The sequence below is a fragment of the Xiphophorus maculatus genome, chromosome 13 (genome assembly GCF_002775205.1).
Source record: "Xiphophorus maculatus strain JP 163 A chromosome 13, X_maculatus-5.0-male, whole genome shotgun sequence".
NCBI classification, from domain to species: domain Eukaryota; kingdom Metazoa; phylum Chordata; class Actinopteri; order Cyprinodontiformes; family Poeciliidae; genus Xiphophorus; species Xiphophorus maculatus.
In genome coordinates this window covers 5,742,562-5,765,283 of record NC_036455.1, presented here as the reverse complement: position 1 = coordinate 5,765,283, position 22,722 = coordinate 5,742,562, and the positions used below count along the sequence as shown (strand labels likewise).

Below are 22,722 nucleotides of genomic sequence, written 5' to 3'. Positions count from 1 at the left end.
AGGAACAATTTATATACATGACAAAAACACAAAAATATCACTTCTTTCATCAGAATATCCTATCCATCTAAAATGAAAAGCTATCACAGATGTTTGCCCTAATGCTTTTATGAGAATATCCCACCTTTTAAAAAAATATTCTAAATACAGAGGTATTTGTAAGAATGAAACAGTATCAGACGGGTGAAGCAGGTTTTTATTTAAATTAAATTAAACACAGACATCTACAAACCCATATCACAGCAAGCTCTTTTTTGTGCATTAATACATTGCATCGCCAACAACATGCTCTAGTTGGCACACGGGTATTGAATCTGTTGTTTTCCAGGTTTCTTTATTTAGGACGACTTTTGACAGACAAGATCTGAGAGCAACAATGAGCATCTCCATTAATTAACAGCCATTACAATAACAGCACTGAATTCTCTTTGACCTGCTTCGAAATAAATATTTACAACTTGCCACAAACAAATTATTCACTTTTAGCAGCACTGTACTGTAAGTGCTGCTAAAACCAACAAATATTTTATTTATTTCAAACAGGTTTTTAAAATCAAGCAATTTGTAAGAAAAAAAAAAATCATGCATACATAACCAAGATCAAAATAATTAGCTTACCACTCCTGTTTGAAAAGGAGTAGGAAAAACACTTATTTAATCCTATCCTTTATCTAAAGTTAATGACTTACTTACAATGCCCTAATTATAAAAAAAATTGTAATTAAAACCATATTATAATATTCATGTTCCTGTTCAACATACTGTGCTAAAGTGCCAACAAATGAACTATATTACATAGAAAAAATTATTATAAACTAATTCATAAGACAAGAAAAATCTAGAAAAACGTAAGACAATTTAGAAACCACGATGTTTAGCATTTAATATCCAGGATATTTAACGTTGTCCCCGATTTTTTATTTAATTAAAGATAATGCTTAACATTATCCTTGGTGTTTTATATTATTACCAAGGGTCATCAGATGTCAAATTTTATCTCCAGAAAAGTTTCCTTTTGCGTTAAACATTGGAGATAAAGTAAAACATTAAAGACACAGTAAACATCAGCTATAACCTTAAACATCAAGGACAATGTTAAGCAATGGAGACAAAATAAATTGGGGACGTTAATCATCCTGGACAACTAAACATTGGGGATGACGTTGTCCCCAATGTTTAATAGTCTCTTTTTCTGTCATCTCAAAGGAATCTTCATGTCGAAGACAAACTCCCAGGATTTTCTGGTTTCATTAATTTTATTTTAACAGATTGTGAGAACATCCCTGTAAAGAAATCAAAATGGTCACGTAATTCCCAGGATAAAGGGAACCAGGATGGATGGATGGATGGATGGATGAAGAGAACCAGGATGGATGAAGAGAACCAGGGATGGATGGATGGATGAAGGGAACCAGGGATGGATGGATGAAGGGAACCAGGATAGATGAAGAGAACCAGGGATGGATGGATGGATTGATAAAGGGAACAAGGATGGATGAAGGGAAGCAGGAATGGATGGATGAGTTCATCTGGGTCTGAAAGCAGCTTCTCATCAGGACGGTATAGTTAAATCCTCATCCGCTCGCTGCGTCTCCTCTCTTCCAGCGTCCATCGGGTCAGTGTGTGACGTAGCGACTCAAACTCAACAGGTGAAGCCGGTTTTCAGGCTGTTTGATCTCAAATCTCCCCACCAATGGCGCCTCAGATGAGCGAGTCGTAGCGACACACCGCCGACCCGTTGGGCTCACCACTGACGGTAGCGGAGTCCGAGTCCATCAAGCTGCTGTGGGACACCTGATGAAACTCTCCCACTGCTCAGACACAAATAAAGAGGAGAAACATAATTGTTATTTTATTTTTGAATTATTTTCGTCAACATTTAAAATAAAAACCCAACTGAGAAGAAAGAAGCTGCTGAATGGAGGAATGAAGGGAAGAAGTTCTCTTCTTCTTCTGGTCCTAACAGGAAGAAGACACTTAAATTTATTTTGGGCATTTAAAATATCTTCCGGTTCTAGTATCAAATGTTCATTAGAATTTTAAGTTTATTGATCTTTGAGAATGTGTTTCTGAATCATTATGCCATAGCTACTATATTAGTTGACAATGGTTTGAAAACAATAAAATTGTTTATGGTAATAACTTCTGGGACAATTTATTGTCTGGCAAAATTTAAGTCGACTGTCACAGTAAGTTTTGGCGGATGATAAATTGTCCAAGAAGTTACTGCCATAAACGTTAATGAGACCATTTTCATCTAGTACAATGGCTATAGCATAATACTGCAAGAACACATTCTCTAAGATCAATAAACTTTAAAAACCCAACTGAGAAGAAAGAAGCTGCTAAGTGGAGAACCAAAGGGAAGAAGTCCTCTTCATTCTTAAACTTTAAAATTCTAATGAATATTTAACACTGGAACTGGAAGACATTTAAAATATCCTAAACTACAAAATAAAAGGAATTATGAAGTTTCTGGTTTCAACTAAACCTTTTTTTTAATAACATTTTTGTTTACAAAACTCCAGACTGAAGACTTTATTCATCTAGTGGAAGAAACAGAGAAACAAATCATGCAAATGGAATTGAGGAGGAGAAGGCGACAACAGGACAGGTGCAGGTTCCAAGTCAAACCCTTTAACGACTCGAGAATGAAATCACTTCTCAAAAACTCACTTTTAAATAAACAGCAAAATACCTGCAGCATCTCTTAAGAAAGATTGGTAAGAAAGTTTCAAGTCAAAATGGAGAACAATCAGGAAGCGTCACCTGGGAAAGCTGTCAGGGTTTCCTCCAGAAAACCTGCTGAGCCCGGTGGAAGAGCTGCTGGGCTCATCCATCAGCGTGTTTGGGTTAAAAAAATGTCCAGTTACAGAAAGTCTGAGGTGCAGGATCAGGCATCAAAACTCAGAAATTACAGCGTGTGAAGCCAACTGATGGGACGGCACAACTGGCTCACAACTCCTCAGTCAGTTCAATGTCTCAACTATAAACCTTTACTTTAATCTTACCATCAGATTAAAAATGTTGGTGGAGAAAAATTCCCATTTAAAATAATAATTCATAGCTTGGTGGCGGGAAAATAAAGCCTGGTGGCCCACCAGGCTGATAAAACACAGAGAAACTCTAACTTCTGTCTATAGCTCTGGTTGTAAGGGGAACCCCGTCTATGTTGTCATCTCTAAATAGGAACGTTCTGTGTTTATATTTCTAAGTGATCTTTGGGCTGCTCTTGGTCCGATCCCTCACCTAGGACCCGTTTGCCCCGGCAGACCCGACCCAAATAGAGGCATGAAGCCTCCGACAGCTCCTAGGATCACTGGGACACTCAAACCCCTCCACCACGATAAGGTGGCAGTCCACGGAGGGGAAAAACAAAGACAGAAACAGTTCCATTCTCTGACCTGAACTGATCTGGAGAGAGGCCAGAAGGTGGCGCTCTGGTGTTTCTAACTAAACGTGAAGTTCAGTTAGGAACACAAATTTTTCTAACTAAAAAATTTAGCTAGAAACTAAGCTCTTTGTTTTCTCAGTTGTTTTTCTCTCCACAGAAGCTACATCTGGTCTGGCGTTGACTAGCTGTGGTTGCTTCCTGGAAAAGGGCATCGACTGACATGATGCTGCCATCACCTAACCGGTCTCCCTCTCCTTTTCATTTCCACTAACATGGAAAGTTCTCCTGGATTAGTTGACCTGATGTTGTGTCTCTGCTCTGTCTTCTCTCAGGTCCAGTTGGTCCTGGCAGATGGCTGCTGGTACTGAGCCCAGTTCTGGTTCTGCTGTTAGTTTGCTCCTGGTAGGGGGGAGTTCTTCTTCTCCCCTGTTGCTGCATGCATGCTCTGTAGGAGGGACTGCTGTAAAGTCAACGACTCAACACAAGCGATTTGCTGTTGCCCCCTGCTGGTCAGGGGGAGTTAATGCTGTAAGTAATGACTCCATACAATCTGCTGGGTTTCGTTTGGTACAAACTTTTTAAACTACTTTAAAATTAAATGAACCTAATGAATTGATAACTTCGATCAATAGTAATCTGACTAAATTGAAATTACCTTTTGTAAAATGCCTTGACAACAACATTGATGTGAATTAACGTTATAATAAGTTTTGAACGTTTTGATATCTACTTTTGGGGTTTTGAACTTTTTATCTATTTTGGGGGTTTTGAACTTTCTTGTATTGGTTATTGAGGTTTTTGTTTGTTGCTTTTTTATATTGTTTATTGGTGGGGCTTATTTGTTAGTTTGAAAGTTCAATTTTATATATTGTCAATTCACAACAAATGTCATCTGAAGGCACTGTAAAGTAATTTTAGTTCAATCACATGTACTCCAATTGCTAGTACAATAAGCTCAGTTGATTAAAGTAGTTTAAAAAGTTTGTACCAAACAAAACCCAGCAGATTGTATGGAATCATTACTTACAGCATTAACTCCCCCTGACCAGCAGGGGGCAACAGCAAATCGCTTGTGTTGAGTTGTTGACTTTACAGCAGTCCCTCCTACAGAGCATGCATGTAGTGGCAGGGGAGAAGAAAAACTCCCCCCCTACCAGGAGCAAACCAACAGCAGAACCAGAACCGGGCTCAGTACCAACAGCCATCTGCCAGGACCAACTGGACCTGAGAGAAGACAGAGCAGAGACACAACATCAGGTCAACTGATCAGGAGAATTTTCCATGTTCGTGGAAATGAAAAGGAGAGGGAGACCGGTTAGGTGATGGCAGCATCATGTCAGCCGATGCCCTTTTCCAGGAAGCAACCACAGCTAGTCAACGCCAGACCTGGTGTAGCTTCTGTGGAGAGAAAAACAACTGAGAAAATAAAAGCAGTTGAAATAAATTATGTAGTACAAACAGAAAATGACAAACAGCAGCATAAATACAGACAAATCACAAATAAACCAGTCTAAGTCTTCTCACAATAAATGCTATAACCATGGTAACACTAAAATGATGCAAGAACACATTCTCAAAAAACAACATGCATTCAATTCCAACATTTAACACTGAAATTGGAAGACATCTTACATATCTAGCATAAATAAAACAAAATGAATTATGAAGTCTCTAAACAAAATTGTCCATTGAAAAAAACAACAAAAAAAAAACAATGGCTAGATGAGGCCAAAATACCAGACTGAAGACTTATCCAGTTTTTAGTGGGGCGATGAAGGGCGAGATCAAGATGATCCAGGAGGATTCCTGAAGGACAACAGGACAGAAGAACAGGACAAAAGGACAACAGGACAGAAAGACAACGAGACGGGTGCAGGTTTAAGGTCAAACACCAACAACTCTGAAATCATCACTTTTCAAAAAGACAGATCTCTTAAATTACCTTCTTAGTTATCTTTATAATGGATTCCATACACATATTTGACTAAAGAATCCAAGTTTGGTTGATTAGTTTTCACACTTTTACCCGTCGGGAGGGTGCGTATTCGCACAAACCCGACTGAAGGGCAATTAGAGCCTTACCCGTCAGTACGGTTCGTATTCGCACAAACCCGACCGAAGGGCAATTAGCGCCTCACCCGTCGGTAGGGTTCGTATTCGCACAAACCCGACCGAAGGGCAATTAGCGCCTCACCCATCGGTAGGATTCGTATTCGCACAAACCCGACCGAAGGGCAATTAGCGCCTTACCCGTCGGTAGGGTTCGTATTCTCACAAACCCGACCGAAGGGCAATTAGCGCCTCACCCGTCGGTAGGGTTCGTATTCGCACATACCCGACCGAAGGGCAATTAGCGCCTTACCCGTCGGTAGGGTTCGTAATCGCACAAACCCGACCGAAGGGCAATTAGCGCCTTACCCGTCGGTAGGGTTCGTATTCGCACAAACCCGACCGCAGGGCAATTAGCGCCTTACCCGTCAGTAGGGTTCGTTTTTGCACAAACCCAATCGAACTGTGTGTGAAAACAAACACCGCTGAAACACCAAACACACAAGAGTAACTAAAAGGATCTTTGTTACCCGTTTGTAACCAAGATCAAAACTCCTACATTACAAATAACCTACCGTGTTTTCTTGTGTGGAGCAATGTGCATGAAATGGAACAACCTCTTCGTTGTACTCGTTTGTTACTCAATTCTTTGAACTCATCCGATGACTTCGTAGCCTTGAGGAGTGGCTACCGGAAGTAGCAAAACACATTTCCTGCAGTTGTATTCAAACTCTTACCATTCACAGTCCGAGGCCATTTGGTGTCTTTAGAGTTGTCGTTAAATCTTTAAAAAAAAAACTGTTGATTGGCTTCCATATCTTCCCAGTCCATATACCATGTCCATATACCACAGCTTCCTGGTCCATATACCACAACTTCCCGGTCCATATACCATGTGGTGTTGACAAGGCCTTAAATTCTCTACCATGAGCTCAAAACTATCATTCACCACCATAGACACTGAGGATGTAGGTGGTGACAGGGGAGAAAAAACTTCCCTTGAACAATAAGACTTCCCAAAAAGAAAAAAAAAACTGCAGTTATCAAACATTGATTAAAAGTTATGTAAGCTGAAGCAGACTCATACTGAAGATGTATGCCGTAACAGCAGATAGGAAAAACTTCCCTTTAACAGGAAGACTTACCAAAAAAAATTAAAAGAAGTGAACAATGCACCAAGTAAGTAAGCTTAAACAATGCCTCCTACTGAGGATTCACATGATAAGACTTTCCAAAAAGACTTCCCTTTGACAGGAATACTTTCAAAATAAGGTTAATACTGCACCAATTATTTAAATTGGTTAAAAGTTAAGCTAGAGCAATGAATTGTACTGAGGATCCCATCTGGTGACAGTGGAGAGGAAAAACTTCCCTTTAACAGGAAGACTTTCCAGAAGAAGTTAACACTGCACCAATTTAAATTTGTCAAGTTATACAAGTAAGATTAGGCAATGCCTCATAATGAACATGCATGCTGTGACAGTAGAAAGGAAAAGCTTCCCTTTAACAGGAAGACTTTCCAAAAAATAAAAAATAAAACCGGTTATCAAACATTGGCTAAAAGTTATGAAAGCTTAAGCAATGCCTCATGTTGAGGATACATGTGGTGACGGTGGAGAGGGAAAACTTCCCTTTAACAGGAAGACTTTCCAAAAATAAAAACTTCCCTTTAACAGGAAGACTTCCAGAAAAACTAACACTGCACCTACTAAGTAAATTAATTATAAATAAGCTTAAGCAGTGCCTCCTACTGAGAATCCATGTAGTAAGAATGGAAAAACTGCCCTCTAACAGGAAGACTTTCCAAAAATAAGGTTGACACTAGACTAATTATTTAAATTAGTTAATAGTTAAGCTAAAGCAATGACTTGTACTGAATTTCCACCTGGTGGCAGAGGAGAGGAAAGACTTCCCTTTAACAGGAAGACTTTCCCAAAAAAATAGCACTGCACCAAGTATATAAATTCATTATAAATAAGCTTAAGCAATATCTCCTACAGAGGATCCACATGGTAACAAGAAAGGAAAAACTTTCCTTTAACAGGAAGACTTTCCAAAATAAGGTCGACACTAGATCCGTTATTTAAATTGGTTAATAGTTAAGCTAAAGCAATGACTTGTACTGAATATCCATCTGGTGACAGTGGAGAGAAAAGACATCCCTTTAACAGGAAGACCTTCCAAAAAAAATTTATAATAATTAAACACTGCACCAATTATTTAAATTCATTAAAAGTCAAGTAAGCTTAAGCAAGGCCTCCTACTGAGGATGCCTTGCTGTGGTGACTGTGGAGAAAAAAAGCTTCCCTTTAACAGGAAGATTTTCCAAAATGAGGCCAACACTGCACCAACTATTTTAATTGGTTAACAGTTAAGTAAGCTAAATCAATGCCTCATATTTAGGATGCATGTAGTGACAGTGGAGAGGATAAACTTCCCTTTAACAGGAAGAACCCTCCAGCAGAACCAGAAGTTGGCTCTGTATGAAAGGCCATCTGTCACTACCCCCGGGGGATTTGAAAGGACAGAATAAAGAGAGAGACAGAAAAAGAAAAAGAGCTGCTCCAGGAGTGTTTCTATAGGAGAAAGGGGAGTTAGTTGTAGTAGAAGCTCCTGTGGTGGCTTCATCTGAGAAAAAAAAAAAGTTACTTGGGGAAAAAAAATAAAAAAACAGGTCAGCAGTTGCTTAGTCTAGGAGAGAAAATGGGTTAAAAACAAACACTGAAGGACGGGTCCCAGTTGATCCTCTCCGGAAGGAAAACATGGAGGTCAGCTGAAAACCTGTAAATAAAAGGTGGTGGGTTACAGTGTGAACATTACCTCTGTGTCCTCCGGCCTGCAGCTCCAGGAGGTCTCTCCGTTGTCATCCAGAAGAAATGAAATCCCACGACGAAATTGCACGAGGCGCAAAAATTAATCGGTTTTCACGTTTAAATTGAACGTAAATTAAATTTGTTTGAGTTGTTGAATTATTAAAGTATGGACCCTAAATTTCAAATAGTAAATGTATGCATGTTGAAAGATAAAGACCTAATCTTCACTCAAAAACATATTTGATATTCATTGGAAAGATAAATATCTTAATGCAGCTATACTAATGTGAACATAGCCACATTATATTTGTACTAAATAGGTATGTTATCAAGGTTTATTATAGAGCTATTTAGAAACCCTAAGCTGAAATCGCTCCCTACAGCCTCTCTTTCACATCACAACTGACTTTAAGCCAGGAACTTCAGATTCTAAATATCAGCAACTGTTTCAAACACTTAAAAACCCAAAGACAGAAGGATTTACAACAGCAGAATCCTTCTTAGCTATTGACTCTCAGCAGAGAATCAAACCAAACCAGCACATCGAGAGGCCTAGCGTTGGCCTTCAACAGCGTTAGCATCAGCAGCATAGCGTAGCAAAACCCGCAACAGCTCCTACCCTGAGTTGTCTTCTGGACCCGCCATTGGAACAGTTCTTTGACTTAACAAACCTTTGATGGGTTGGGCGGATCCGCCAGGCACCTTGTAGCGATTCCTCAGCTTGACTGAAGGGGATCCTCAGCTTGACTGAAGGGGATCCTCAGCTTGACTGAAGGGGATCCTCAGCTTGACTGAAGGGGATCCTCAGCTTGATTGAAGGGGATCCTCAGCTTGACTGAAGGGGATCCTCAGCTTGACTGAAGGGGATCCTCAGCTTGACTGAAGGGGATCCTCAGCTTGACTGAAGGGGATCCTCAGCTTGATTGAAGGGGATCCTCAGCTTGATTGAAGGGGATCCTCAGCTTGATTGAAGGGGATCCTCAGCTTGATTGAAGGGGATCCTCAGCTTGATTGAAGGGGATCCTCAGCTTGATTGAAGGGGATCCTCAGCTTGATTGAAGGGGATCCTCAGCTTGATTGAAGGGGATCCACAATCGATCAACTGCTCACTCCAGACGCCATTATATCGCCTCAGGTGTTTCAGGGACGCCAGCAACCAAACAAACCGCCGCTGAGAGGCCGTGGTCGGGTCTCTCCTTGTGTGCTGCTCTGTTTAGACACAAAAAAATGGCTTCACTAACGTCATTGGTGGAAAAAGACAAACAACTTAGAATAAAGGTTTCCGAAAAATAACTTGCCGAATAACCAACGCAGCGATTTCAAACGCGGCTCTCCCGCGGCCTACCTGCCATCACTGAGGCCTACTCGTAGGTCAAGTACACGACGCCAAACTAGGCCTCGATAAACACCGACACGGTTTCAGTTGGATCCGTAAAAGTTTCAGTCACAAGCCTGGGCGTCCTCTCGGATTCCGTGTTAGGAAATCAGAAAATATCCTTTTTCATCCAGGTCCCAAAGTTCCTGAGTGTCAGACCGACTGCTCCGCGTCTCCCTGCGGCCCGGTGCTAGCCGCATCTTTTATCTAAACGCTCACGTAGAAGCGGCGTCATATTTTTATCCCTCATGGCGCATGCGCGTCACACTCGTTAACATAACAAAAATGGCGCCATTTGCCACTGTTGCGAGATTTGACATTTTCCACTCCAAACCTGTAAAACCTGCAAAGAAACAGTACGAATCTAAACCTCTAATAAAAGTCATGTTAATAGCACTATATGTTTTATTTGTAATCTACCCATAACATATTTTTAAAATTTAGAGAAACAGCAACATTTGATTTTTATTTTTTTATAATGTAGGATTGAAGAATTTTCTTTTAAGTTTTCAAGATATACATTTTTCAAAGGACAAACTAATAGTTTTAGAAAAATTTTGAGAAAGTGTAAAAATTTATTTATCCATAGTTTTAACCCTAAAACTTTAAATGAGGGATAAACTTGCTTTTTATATTTTCAAAGCTTAATACCAAACTGCTGCTCCAGTATGTCCTGACTCTTATGGAGAGAGAAGAGTGTCAAGTAACAATAAATAACTCATGTTATAATTATTTAAGTGTGCCATTAATTTATTAAAACTCTTCACTCTCCATAGATCTGTGTCGATCCTTCTTTAAATAATATAGGTTTGTTCATAAATGACTTATTTAATGTGTACAATAAAGTTTTGTAAAATAAATTTTATCTTTGATTAATTTATGCAAATATAAGTAAACAGGTCTTAATTAAATGTTCAGCTTGGATTTAATTTAAATGTAAATCATGAACTTCTTGTCGTTTTGATGTTTCTGAACTAAATAAACTTTATTTACTGGTCAGAATCCAGAGCTATGCAGATCAATACTTGAACTGTGATCTCCACAGAAACAGAGACGCTCAGCTTTCAGCGAAACCACCAGTCAGATCCACTTTTCTGTCTAAAAGTCATCTGGTTTCAACCATATTTATTATCTTTCAAGTCCCTTACTTTACTATGAACCATTTACTTAAAGAAAGTTGTAAAATTGCAAAAATATAGACAGAATTTTCCTCCACTTTTCAATTTTCTCTGTGTTTTGAAACAAAATTGACGTAATATAGCAGTAAAGCTGAACTGATAATGTGTAGTTGCATAAAACAACATAGTGATCAAATTGTGTATTAATAAGACAACAGCTCAGTGTGGCTCTGTTGAACTTTCTGTCAGCTGTTATCCTGAATTATGTCACAGCGTCATGGCGGCACAGTGCTTCCCATAGGGGGAAAAAAACAATAGCAGTCTCTCAGCCCTTTGAACAATACAGAATATAAGCAAGCAAAGAGCTTATTTATTATATTTTTATACCATTATAAACCACAAATAGTGTTAAAATGTAAATTGTCTGTGTATGACTAATGTCACATATTTTCTACATAACACTAAAACAACTATGGTTGGGTTTAATTTTCTTTCATGCTCAGTTTTTAGTGTAAAACAGTTCAGGACCCATCCTCCCCCTTGTGAATTTAAATAATCCCTCCACTCCTTTCAGAGCCTGAGATTTATTGCTGGTGTGTTTTTCAGAGAAGAAAACATTTCAGACCCATTACTTGAGAGCAGTAAACTGTCATGTAACAGAAGCCTGTTTTCTGATTGCTGGTACAATACAAACACAAGTTGCAGAATTACATGTTTAATTTATGGTTGAGTTGGCAAAATTACATTTACTTTGGCCCTCAAGTCTGTTCGACTTGATTTTGGCCCATGTGACAAAAGTTTGGACACTCCTCTATGCAAATTGTCTCAATACAAACATCGTATTTGGCCTGTTGTGAGGAACTCCACTGCTCTCAGCGCTGACCCTTCATGTCTATTTTTATTCATGCAACATGCAAAATCTAACAGAGGTGATGATTGTCCTGGAGGAAAAAGAAACAATCCTGGTAATCTTTGATGATTTATCTGAATTAATATTTTCATTGTAATCTTTAGGAACACTATTGCAATTTTTATGTTTTTCCTGATATCCTACAACCCAAAAGGAGATCAAGAAAGTCTGGTTCCTTGGAAATAACAGAGAGTCCGTTAAAACTGTTGCTCATTGTGTAAGAAACTAAAAGCATGAGTCTTTGTCTTTCTGTCCCACTACGTACTAATAACTACAGGAGCATCCATGTTGTCTCCTTCTGCCGCTTTTCTTCTCTTGTGTCGACTTCTTTTCTTCTTCTCTCCTGGTTCCGTCTTCTTCAGCGCCGGAGTCGCCACACCTTTCTTCTTCTTCTTCTTCAGGCAGCTCAGAGGGTTGGGGTTGCTCTGTTTCCTCTTCCTCTTCTTCCCCCGCCTCTCCACGTCTTTCTGGCTGATGCCCTGCTCCTCCTTCAGGCTGCGGATGCTCTGCTGCTGGGCCGAGGTCACCAGCTCCCCCAGCTGAACGGCCTGGACGTGGTCCAGGGACGCCTGGCTGGGCTTGTCCAGCACGATGGTGTTGAGGATGATGTAGAGCAGAGGGACGCCTGGGATCTTTTTGAGTCCATCAGTTACTGCACGGTCCTGCACAGAAATGGACAACAGATTTTGCTATATGCAAAATAAAGTCCTAAAAAAAACAAAATTGGAAAACAATTTATAATTTTTCTTCCATTTCACAGCAATTTTTCCATCCAAGAGTCTTTTGTGTCATCAGTCCGGCTAAATAAAACTGATTAAAAGCCTCAGATATTACATGAAATTGTGAAAAAAGATCACTTATAATTTTGATATATATATATATATATATATATAAATATGTATGTATATTGTTGAGACGCTTATCAAGGACACGCACACACAGTTTGTTACACACAGTGAATTCTTCACTTTTACACAAAGGCCTTTGTAGAAATAGCAACTTAGCTGATGTACGACATCAGGCAACCACTGGGCGTGTTTTAGATATAACCAATGATTCTTCCGTTTTTGATCAGATGCTGTGTAAATTCGGTCATATTCATTTTACAACAAATTAGCCTGTAGGGGTAAGCGTCTCTTTCTTTTCTAGCGCTAAAAAAGAAATAAAAAAAGTAAACTCTGGTTATTCTGTGTTGGCTGATTTCCTGTTCGTGCGCTCACACGTTTTTGGTCTGTCGCGTTTAAATCACAACAATATACCGTACATATATATATACTGTAGCAAAATTAATTGTCATTAAAAAAACAAAACAGCAGTTTATTTTTTTTACAAAGAGTGTAGACATTTGTGAGGAAAAAAAGTATTACTGGTAGTTTTAGAGTCATTCAGTAGTTTAAATTAAACAGTTCAAATGTGCATTTTTCTTAATCATATATATTTAAAAATATGACTTGGTTGTATTTAAATACCGTTGATATAGAGTACATACAGAGTGAGCAGAGTTGGGTAATAACTAGTAGCATTTACTCAATTGAGTAAATTTTTGGAAAAAAAAAACAACAACTTTTAGGTGTATCTTTATTGTTTTTTATCTTTTTCTTGAGTAATTTTATTATGAAGTATCTCTACTCTTACTTGAGTAAAATTTCTGGATTTTCTACTCACTGAATGAAAAACAAACATGTTTTAATCACCAGGCACACCTGCAGTTTTTGTTAAAGCTTCATACGTTTTAAAATGAAAGAAACTAATTTGGAAACTAATTTACATCAATTATTGTCATTTTGGTCCTTAAATTACCAAAATTGCCACTCAGTCTGATGATGTAATTTTTAACATTAAATTAAATTTAATCAGTTACTCAGTATTTGAGTAGGCTTTTTAACAAATACTTTGTTTATCCTGACTTGAGTCATTTTCTGAATGGCTACTTTTTACTTGAGTAAAAATATGCTGAAGTAGCCCTGCGTTTACTTGAGTATTATTGCTGTGTACTTTCCCCACCTCCGATGTGACTGCGTACCTGTGTGGCAACAAAGTAGTGGTGTGGGTTCGTCTCCTCCAGCATTGACAGCAGACACTCGGACGCTGGGACTGGGTTTTTCAGATGTGCACATTTCCTGACCTGAAACCTCTGCAGGATGATTTTAGCTCCATAAAGCTGCTTCCCAAGAGTCCCAAGTTCCTTCAAAGCACAGCTACGGATAAGACAAACACGTAAGCGCGCAAGACAAAATGGATTAACATGAACGCTGCCCGCAAATAAAGGTTTTCACCTTGTGCTGCAGAGCTGGACTTCTCCCATCAGATACTTGGGCATCTGCTCCTTGATCTGGATCTTGTTCTTCAGCGCCGCCTGGCAGAAGGTTCCGTCAATGAGGATCTGAAAAGGCTCCCTGAAGCTGAAGTTGTATTTGTAAAAGCTGATCGTTTTCTTAGCTTGTTTCTGTCTTTTGATCTTCATGTTGGATCGTTTATCGCTGGAGCTTCACGGGTTCAAAAATTAACCCCACTTTTAGTTTACTTTAGCGGCGACCGCACATACTTACAGCCAGAACCAGCGTGGACACTTGCGGAGAACACAACACGCCTGGGTGCATACCTTTTACGAGTCCGACTAGAAACGATGAAGCGAGAAAAGTTCCGGTTTTGTGCGACATTCTGTTCCCGCTGTGTGTGGAGCGCACACTGCAGCTGCGGTTTCTCGGTAAAACGATTCACATAATAAATAAATAAATAAATAAATAAATAAATAAATAAATAAATAAATAAATAAATAAATAAATAAATAAATAAATAAATAATAAATAAATAAATAAATAAATAAATAAATAAATAAATAAATAAAGCTAGATATTAAGGAGTTTCTGAAAAAATAATTAGTTCCCATGTTAAGGAGGGGGAATATATTATTTCAAGCTAAAATATTTGGTTCCCCACACGTAAATTTAGCAATTAAACAGCAAATGTTTCTACTCTTGATCACGTTTGGCAAAAAATTACTTCGACTATTATTTTAGAAAGCCGGGGATTTGAAAATTGCGGCTCATGGGTGTGTCATTTTTATTTATTTAAATTATTATTGCGTGAAAATGATCAAATAATGTACAGAACAGTGGGTCATGAAATAATAGAATACATAGTTCACAAATAGAAATAAGGCAGTAGTGCAAGTAATAGAGATAATAATTTTAAGGCTTCAAGAGGCTTCATCTGTGGGATTGGGTGAGGTGCGTAAGGTTTCTGCATAATGTAGTAATTCGCTTTAAAACAGATTAAGCAGAGACTTCCTGACAGAAAATTTGCATTTTTGAATATAAAATTCAGCTAGAAATAATATTATGTTAATTGAAATAAAAAAGTTGTTGTTTTTAGAGGAGCAGGCATTGTAGAAACCAAAAGATACATCTGAGTACTAAAGCAAAAAACTACTGAAGATGTTAGGCTGAATATTCCAAACAGGGGGTGTGTCTGAGCGTCATTACGTAAATAAGCGACGCATGGTTAGCCCCGCCCCCCGTGCGTTCCTTCCGGAAACAGACGCCCTGATGAAGGTAGCGGTGAGGTAGCGGCTGCGGATCCACACGGTTCATGGTCGGCAGCCACCTCTGACTCGTAGCTCACTTCGGCTCGAGTCGGGAACCCCGCTGGAGTCGGTTCGGCTCGGTGCTTTCATTTCTCTTTAGCTCGGCGGCTAACATCATGGCGGCCACGGATCCACGTTTCTCGAGTAACGGCGGGCCGAACAGCAGAGGAGGGTTCCCTGCGGGGGAGAGCAGCAGCGACCGCGACGGCCCGGGCGGCAGCGGCGGCGGCGGCGCGGAGAGCGAGCGTGATCGGGCCACCTTCGAGTGCAACATCTGCTTGGACACTGCCCGGGACGCGGTCATCAGTATGTGCGGCCACTTGTTCTGGTAGGAGTCGGTGGTTTGTTGTTGTTTGGGAGTAGTTTGGCCGTTTGCGCGGCCTCCGTGACCCGTAGTCTGTGTGGCTGCTAGCGGCGGAGTCACGCCCCGTTATGGCCCGTTTTATCAGCTTGTTGTCGGACTGCTGCCAACATGGCTTACGAGTTTTGTTGTTGTTAGTTTTGATTTAAACTCATTTTTTTCCTGAGAAGCTTTTTAAATACCCAATCCAGTGCTGCTTGATTAGCACATTTACAGCGTTAACGTGATCAGCTTTGAAGGGAAGTGGTTTAGACTCATCATATGATCTGATCAGGACCGAAAACGTTCACCAAAAGCTGGTTTTTGCGTTTAAGAAAAAAATTTTATCCTTTGAAAAAAGAAAAACATTGTAATAATTTCACTAATTTGGATTATATGTAGTTTTGAAGGTGATAAAATGCATTAAACGAGAAAAAAGTGTAATAAAAAAGCCGTTTTGTTAATGGTTAATGAAATTCCTGAAGACTTCTAAAATAAAAATGAATGATAAATGGTAAAAAAAATGTCTGCTTTCGTAGCTAAAGATTAAAAGTAAATCATTACAATCTACAGAGTTAAAGACGCATTACATAAGCCCAAGTTGCTGCATTAATCAGCTGCAATGTTCTTATAAAATCAACATATTTTTGCTCTATAACTGTTAGTGCTTAAAATAAACTAGTCAAAGTCTTTTTCACCGTGAAAAGCTTTTATTCCAGCACTTTCTCTTATCTGAGGTTAGGCTAATGTTGCGCAAGATGCAACCTTCGAACCATGTGTTTGAAATGGAAACAGCTCAGTGATGTGTGTCCCATTCATGCGCGGTGCCTGTTAAAGCTGAGGGGAGATTACGGCCCAGGAGCAGATCTGGGTTCGCTCCAACGGTACCATAATCCCAGGAAGAAGAAAAAAGTCACGTTCCTCCACCTGGATACCAGCAGGAGGTTGTGGCTCTATATTTAAAGTGACCAAGCTTTTCAGATTCACTTTCCAGGTGTTGTCTCCTCTAAAAGTGCTTTGCTCAACTGAAAAATCTGTTTCAGGGTTAAAAGGTTGAACTGAGGCCCAGATTTAATCACAAGTATTGACCTGGAGGACAAATAGTCTGAACCTAATATGAAGCTTATAATTTTTAAAACAAAATTTTGACTCAAATCTTTAGTTAAGCATCGATAATAATAGTAACAATAATAAAAGAGCAGTAACGTGGTTCATTTTTCTCATTTTTTGCTTAAAGATCAGTGACTGGGTGGGACGTATATTTAGTGTAACATTTACAGTAACTTGTGTGTTTTTGCACCGCTGTGCGTTGTGTTTGGTGCTGATGTAATGTAGTTGCCATGTTGCTTTAATCCCCTCTGCTCTTGGAAGTCGAACTTAATGTGATGAAACTGTGATGAAACTCATCAGCCTGCAGAACCGCCGGGGTCAGCTCACCTGCTGCAACGCCAAACTGACGTTGCATTAGCGCGTCGCCACGGTGTTGATTAGAGTCAGGAGCGTTGGGTTTTAATAAACGTAGGTACGACTAACGAAGGAGCAGATCAGTTCAGCAGTTCTGCTGTTTTTGTTTGAGCTTCAAATCCTTCAAATGTTTTCCTAAACTGAATCAAGTTACAGCTGGTTTCTATGACATGCGTCGCCAAATAAACACAGCTGGTTTCTGTTATTGTAGCTAGAGATGTAGCACATCAGCATCTCTATTATGCTATTATGCTAGAAAAACTTGATTATTTCACTGTGAATATAAACCACTGTGCAACAGTTTGGCTCCTCTTTCATATATTTAAATATTAACAAAACAAAAAGTTGCATTTGAGAAGCAGCTGCTCATCTCTTTAGCTTCTAAAAAGGAAGAGAAGGGCCACTAATTTATGCAAGCAGAACACAAAATAAAGCATCTTTCTCACCTCACATAGTGTCTTACAATTATCAATACATTTTTATGTCTGTATTTAAAGTCCTGGGGACATTTTTGGCCCTTAAATGACTTTGTTCCCAGACTAAAAGTCAAAAATTGAAAAGAGTTTGGCCACCAAAATAGAAAACAATTAATGACCCAAACAATTTAGTTTGTTTTTTTTCTAATAAGACAACCGTCTAAGGCACGATCTTCAATTATATACATATTTGATGAAAGTTTTATTTATTGTTGAGCAGGAAAAAGCAGGTCAGGATATCACCATTAAACCAAACAGGCAGCAGGAACGACTTTAATAAAACGCATCTATTCTGCAGGTTCTTTTCCTAGCAGACTCTCCTCATCGCCTCTAATCTGACGCTTACTGTGAATTTCCTACAGGAATGTTGATCTGAGCATTTAAAGAAAAAGACATTCTTGTTTGAGTGTGAACTAATCTTTGTTTATTTTTGCCTCTGCAGCTGGCCCTGCCTTCATCAAGTAAGTACCGGCTTTGTTAAATCTGACTTTTTAATGGCGCCGTTTTGTGGAAAAATCCCAAAGACTGAAATCCAAGTGAAGAAAGCTGCTATAAGAATCTAATATATTGTAATATTTTATCCTCTAAAGTAACTGCTACCCATAAATTTCAATTGAAGTTCAATTGTACAAAAACTGCTATCCATAAAATCTTTAACTATCCCTTGATTTGATTAAATAAAAACAATATTTTAATTGAAATCTGCACATTTTCCTGACATTTAACTCGATTAATGCATTAAAGGATAAATGTTCAACATGTTTGATGTGTTCAAGGATCAAAGAAGGTGGGAGTTTTCAGGTTTACTAAATGAATAGAAAATACCAGCACTGAATGGAAAACTGTCAAAAGCAACAGCAGCAGCATCACCCACTACCAAACAAATTAACTTTTCCATAGTAGTTTATAAAATGGCTTGAGTCTGATGAACATCAAGGAGGCAAAATGAAAACAGTCAACATGCGTTTTAATCAACAATACGACTCATAGGGCTAAAACAATTAACCATGATTAATACCGTAATGTTTAATTATTGGATGAACAAACTTATGTGTGATTGAAATGGCATGACTTATTTAATGGAAATATCACTGTTGCAAAATTGTTTTGCACTCATTTGTAACAGAAACGCAGCTGTTGAGTCGTCTTTGTTCAGTTGCAGCGTTCACACTGAAGAGTGGTAGTAAAAAACAGCAGGATCAGTAATAAGAAAAAAAAATCAGACCAGATGAAAATCAGCTGATTTCTCGTTGGATTTCAAATAGATTTAAATGTAACTGCAAGACACATTTCAGAAAATGTTTTTAAGTTTTCTGCTGTCTTCTGCCAAATTGTGTCTTTTAAACGATGCGTCTTCTTTTATTTCTTCTTCTTTGGGTTCAGTGGTTGGAGACGCGGCCCAGCAGGCAACAGTGTCCCGTCTGCAAGGCGGGCATTAGCAGGGAGAAAGTCATCCCGCTGTACGGCAGAGGGAGCTCCAGCCAGGAGGACCCCAGGTATGCCTCCGGTCCGGTTCGGTTCTGATCAGAACCGCTGTGAGAGCGCATTTTGGCTACGTTCACACTGCAGGCTTTAATGCTCAATTCCGTTTTGACCTTTTGTTTTGTGGTCGTTCACATTTCCAAATTATACGGTATGCGACTTGTATGTGATCTCCTAATGGCGAACAACCTGAAAGTGTCCCGCATGCGCAGTAACGTCACACGTAGAGAGCGTGCTCAGTGTTTTGACCAGAGCCAAGAAGAAGAAGAAGAAGTGCTCGGTGTTTGCGGAAGTAAATATAGATGCTAATGTGTAGTGTACCTTGTGATTTTACAGTTTTTATCCAACCGGAATCAGCACATTAACAACTTAATCCTCATTATAGTCCGCTATGGCCGTTGTTTTTCTATTTGCAGACGCAGAATAGTGACGTTTTGTCGAGTATCAATGACGTTCAGATCGAATTAATGCGACCTGGCCGTTCAGACTCCGGTCTGATGTAGGACCCGCATATCCAGGTGGCCTGGGTCACATTCTAAAAAATCAGATCTGCGTTGTTCAGACTGTGATAAAAAAGATCAGATACATGTCGCATGGAGGAGGAAAAATGGATTTAGGTCACTTCCGGCAAAATGTTGCATTTGTTCTGCTCAGGTTGAAAACTCCGCCTCGGCCTCAGGGACAGAGAACCGAGCCTGAAAGCAGAGGAGGGGTGAGACGCTATTTTTTTAGCAGACCATTTCCCCTAAAAACGTGATAACTTGACCGACGGGTTTCCTGTCTGCGCCCAGATGTTCCCCGGTTTTGGAGAAACTGGCTTCCACATGTCTTTCGGGATCGGAGCGTTCCCCTTCGGCTTTTTCACCACAGTCTTCAACGCCAACGACCCCTTCCACAGAGCAGGTAGACCACCAAACACGAATCAAAATAATCAGTTTACACTTTATCTGTATGTTTCTCATCAGAAATTAAGTTATTGGATTTATAAAAAAAAATAATCCAAGGATGTAAATATTACACTAAGGTCATATGATCAGAATAGAGGGGGGAAGTGTAACTTTTTTTTCTTCTGAATGTCTGGGAATAAATCAAACATAACCCCGTTTTTTGAAAAGAAATTTTGTTTAGAGACTTGAGTGTCCATTTTATCTGTTGTTTTGTTTGGGTAATTAAAATACGTTCCAGTTCCAGTATTAAATGTTTGTTAGAAATTAAAAGTTTGATTCTTTTTTTGAGATGCATTACTTTGGTCTAACTGCACTAATTCTGTTGGTCTGCTGCACAAAATCCCAATAAAGCACATTAAGGTTTGTGGTTAAGAAAGGTGCAAGGCACTGATTGTGCATAAATGTAAAGTTATAATGCGACAAAGCTTCCTTATAATCTCCCGTCTCTGTTCAGACCAGTATGTAGGGGATCACCAAGCCAACGGTAACCTTAACAACGGCAACAACAACAACAACTGGCAGGACTCCCTCTTCCTGTTCGTCGCCATCATCTTCTTCTTCTGGCTACTGAGCGTCTGATGACGACGACAATATAAAAACAAGACTGGAGACACTAGCGCACACACGCACACACACACACACACGTGATTTTCATTATGTAACCTGAGAAAAAGCTGCTGAGAGTCAAGAAATACAGGTTTTCTCCTCCACTCTGCCCCCGACACACACACTGACACACACCTGCTGTGTTAACACTGTAAAAACACAAAATCTTACCAACTATTTCTGGTCCACTTTTTAATGCTAGCATATTTATACACTTGAAATAAGACGCAACTAACAAGTAACTTTTTTTGCACAACACAAGATCTTGTTTTAAGTGAATAATTTCTTAATATTTATGAAAAAGTGCAACTTCCTCTGTCAGATTATTTCACTTATAAACTGGAAAATGTTTTAAGTGAAATAATGTCCCTGTGAAAATTGTTCTTTTTTTAATATTTAGGAATTGACATAAAACAAGCTCCCATTCCTTCCTAAAAAGTTACTTTAACTTAGTTTTGTCTTATTTAAAGTGTACTGAGATATTTGCTGTATAAACTAGACTATAAATACTTGGTAATATTTTGTGGTTTTGCAGTGAATGTTGTTTATGCAACAAAATAAATCACAATCCAGAGCAGGAGTCAGCAACTTTGCTCTTTTTTTTAGTTTGCTCTTTACCATTTCTGGTCGAAGCAAGAGCCACGGATTGCTGACCTCTGACCTCCAATAATCTAGGGCCACCTCTGTAGTTGTCAGCACAGAGTTTAGTGACAGTATTAAATGTTTTTAGCAAATGGAGCAGAAACAGCCAGGATGGTAAACCTTCCTCCTGGTTTCTATATTCAGTATCCGTAAAGGTGGAAGAAACGGCAGTCGGTTTATTTATGTTTGTCTTAAACTGCCATTACACTGTGAGGTCACCTGTGGACGGAGCTGTCCTTAACGTCTGGTGTCTTTTTGTTTTTTCTGTGTGTGGGGTTTTTTTTTTCCCCAGAATGCAACACAATTTTATTTCAGAACGGATCTATTGAAATCTTAAAGGTGCCACTCATAGGACTTTTGCAGAATAGATGAGTTCTTTGGACTTTTCCCCCTGCAACGGAGCGATTATGAAACACTTATGTCACAGTTGACTTGTTTTGTTTTACCTGTGTGTGTGCATACATAATATATTTGTATATATGAATATTGTAAATGCTGTTTCTGTGTTTCTGACACGGGGAGCTACAGACGATTGCTGAGACGTGAAAGTCTTTATGATTCTGTTTCTCATTAAAGCAAAGAAACAGGCCTTCCCTATTGATGTGAATGATAAGTGAAGTTTCCCTTTTTCCTGGACAAATAACTGACAAAATGTGTAAAAAAAAAAAAAAAGAAAGATAGAAAAATAATAAAAAGATAAGCCCAATCTTTATAATGATAAATGACCAATCTGATTTTTTTTAAAGGTGCTTCAAGTTTTATTTTTATTTTTTAAGTTCAAATTAAATAGTTTATTTACCCCACAGGGAAATTAAATAATCTTAGGTAATGATTTTGAACATGACAATAAAGAAGCAGAATATTATCTTCACTTATGAATAAAATCTTACCAATTATCTTTGGTCCAGTTTCTGGAGTAAGTAGTTTGGTATGTTTGAAATATAACTTAACTTTCAAGTAACATCTCAGCAAGATATCAGTTTGTTTTCAGTCAATAATTCATTAATATTGATTTTAAAAACAGTTCTAGTTTCACTGGCAAATTATTTCACTCATTACAAATTATTTCCATCTGTTATAAGTTTAATAATCTGCCAGTGGAGACTGTTCACTGTGTTGAGTCAAAATTGCACTGCTACCTAGCAACCCCAGCAGAGCCCTGCCCGTTGCCTAGCAACCCAAGGGGAGTTCCAGGATGCTCCTGCTTCAAACAAACGATTTTGCTAAAGTTACTTGTAAGGTTTTGTCTTGTTTCAAGTGTACTAAGATATTTGAACTAGAAACTAGACAATCTTGGTAAGATTTTGTGTTTTTGCAGTGTAAACCTTTGTCTGACTTTAATTAAACTCAAAAAGTCAGAGTTCTGAGTTTTAGTGCACTTAATAATATTAGTATTTGACCTGCTGATTAAGGGAATAAATTGGCCAACCTGATGGTGCGTCTCTAGTTGCAGTTTTCTAACCAGTTGGATCTGGAGATTGTGTCTAAACTATAAATCAAGTCTTCTATGTTCCCATCAG

At 38.9% G+C, this 22,722-nt stretch overlaps 2 protein-coding genes across 2 annotated transcripts; one reads left to right on the top strand and one right to left on the bottom strand.

Moving 5' to 3' along the window:
- Positions 1 to 11,451: 11,451 nt before the first annotated feature.
- utp23 (UTP23, small subunit processome component) lies at positions 11,452 to 14,324 on the bottom strand. Its single transcript, XM_014474490.2, has 3 exons — positions 13,936 to 14,324; positions 13,683 to 13,857; positions 11,452 to 12,321 (listed from the first exon to the last, which is right to left on the bottom strand). The coding sequence occupies exons 1-3, from the start codon at positions 14,121 to 14,123 to the stop codon at positions 11,917 to 11,919; spliced, it is 768 nt and encodes a 255-aa protein (XP_014329976.1). The 5' UTR covers positions 14,124 to 14,324; the 3' UTR covers positions 11,452 to 11,916.
- An 845-nt stretch (positions 14,325 to 15,169) lies between these two features.
- Positions 15,170 to 20,846, top strand: rnf5 (ring finger protein 5). Its single transcript, XM_005796417.2, has 6 exons — positions 15,170 to 15,573; positions 17,968 to 17,986; positions 18,909 to 19,021; positions 19,662 to 19,719; positions 19,799 to 19,910; positions 20,409 to 20,846. Exons 1-6 carry the CDS (start codon positions 15,362 to 15,364, stop codon positions 20,531 to 20,533), a joined length of 639 nt encoding a protein of 212 aa, XP_005796474.1. The 5' UTR covers positions 15,170 to 15,361; the 3' UTR covers positions 20,534 to 20,846.
- The last annotated feature ends 1,876 nt before the right edge of the window (positions 20,847 to 22,722 follow it).